The sequence below is a fragment of the Monoraphidium neglectum genome, assembly GCF_000611645.1.
Source record: "Monoraphidium neglectum strain SAG 48.87 unplaced genomic scaffold scaffold01454, whole genome shotgun sequence".
NCBI lineage: Eukaryota > Viridiplantae > Chlorophyta > Chlorophyceae > Sphaeropleales > Selenastraceae > Monoraphidium > Monoraphidium neglectum.
The window spans coordinates 2,664-4,016 of NW_014012174.1; the positions used below are offsets into that span (position 1 = coordinate 2,664).

Sequence of the window (1,353 nt, forward strand, 5' to 3'; positions counted from 1 at the left end):
CCGCCGCCGCGACGTCCCGCGCGGCGCCGCAGCGCCGCAGCGCCTCCGCCGCCGCCGCCGCGAGCGCCTCGGTCGCCGCGAGCATGCGCTTCTCGCCCTCGGCGCGCGCGCCGGCGCCGGCCGCAACAGCGGGGCCGAACAGCTCCCGGGCGTTGCGCAGCACGGCCCACAGCGCCGGCGCCGCCGCCTCCGCGCCGGCAGCCTCGGCGCCCGCCTCGCCCCCGGCCTCTGAGTTCCAGGGGACCTGCTGCCTCCGCTGCTGCTGCTGCTGCTGCTGCTGCCGCGCGCCGCCGCCACCGCGCGGACCGGCGCCCTGCGGCGCCGGGCGGCCCGTGGCCGGGTGCACCATGAAGCGCAGCGCCTTCGCGAGCATGAGCCGCCCCTTGGGCAGCGCCATGACTCGCCCAAACACCCAGTCTCCCCCGCCGTCCCCGGGCGCGCGCGCGAGCTGCAGCGACGCAACGACGCCGCAAAGCAGCGCGGCGCGCTCGCGGCGCAGCGCGGCGCCCGCGGCGGACGACGCGTCGAGCACCAGGCCGGCCGCCTCGTCGGCCGCCGCCGCGCGGTCCAGGTCCTCCACACGCATCAGATTCGCGTTGCAGTCCTCGATTAGAATCCGCGCCGCGAGCATCGGCTCGTCCTCAAGCCGCGCGGCCGCCGCGGCCGCGGCCGGCTGCTCGCCGCCGTCCCCTTTCCCGTCCCCGCCCGCGGCGCCGTTCTCCTTGCCTGCCGCGCGGCCAGAGACGTCCATCAGCCGCTTTGGGGTCCTGATGTTTGACAGCACGAAGCGGCCCAGGCCCTCGACGGCCGCGTGGCGCGACTCGCGGAGCGCGAGGCCGGAGGCGGCGTCGCGGCGGAGCGCGTCGGGCGCAAACGTCGCGGCGTTGCGGCCGCCCAGATACTTGTGGCGGTACGCCTACCGGGGGTTGCGGTGGCGGTGGTTGGTGGTGGCGGAGGGGGAGTTGGGGGTTGAGGGCCTCGTGCGAGGTTGAGATGTCGAGGGTGCAGGTACATATGAAGGCGCGTGAGCGACGTGCGCCATCGAATACACGCGGCACCGCCGCAGTTTTGTGCGCAGCAGCACCTGCACGCAGCTGAGCTGACGAGGCGCACGAAAACGCATGGACGCGCGCGCGCTGACCACAGACTGCACACGAGGCGTCCCCGCCCCTTCACACGCGCGTGCGTCCCCAAGGGGGCCAGCGCGCCCACCTGCGCGTAGTAATCCTCCACATAGGGGTCCCCCGTGTGCGTCGCGGCAAACTGGATGCGCAACACGTGCTCAATCTCCCCGTTGCTCATCAGTTGCCCCTCGTACTGCGGCCGCCGCGTGCTGCCGTAGGAGCCAAACCC

The 1,353-nt window shown here is 74.7% G+C and overlaps 1 protein-coding gene across 1 annotated transcript in view; it reads right to left on the reverse strand.

Moving 5' to 3' along the window:
- The window catches only part of MNEG_7931 (hypothetical protein), a gene marked incomplete at both ends in the record, with an annotated part of 4,606 nt that overhangs the window by 890 nt on the left and 2,363 nt on the right, over positions 1-1,353 (reverse strand). Inside the window, 2 exons of the mRNA XM_014043594.1 lie at positions 14-916; positions 1,213-1,317. Coding sequence (XP_013899048.1) covers positions 14-916; positions 1,213-1,317 — 1,008 coding nt within the window. The remainder of the gene's footprint in view (positions 1-13; positions 917-1,212; positions 1,318-1,353) is intronic.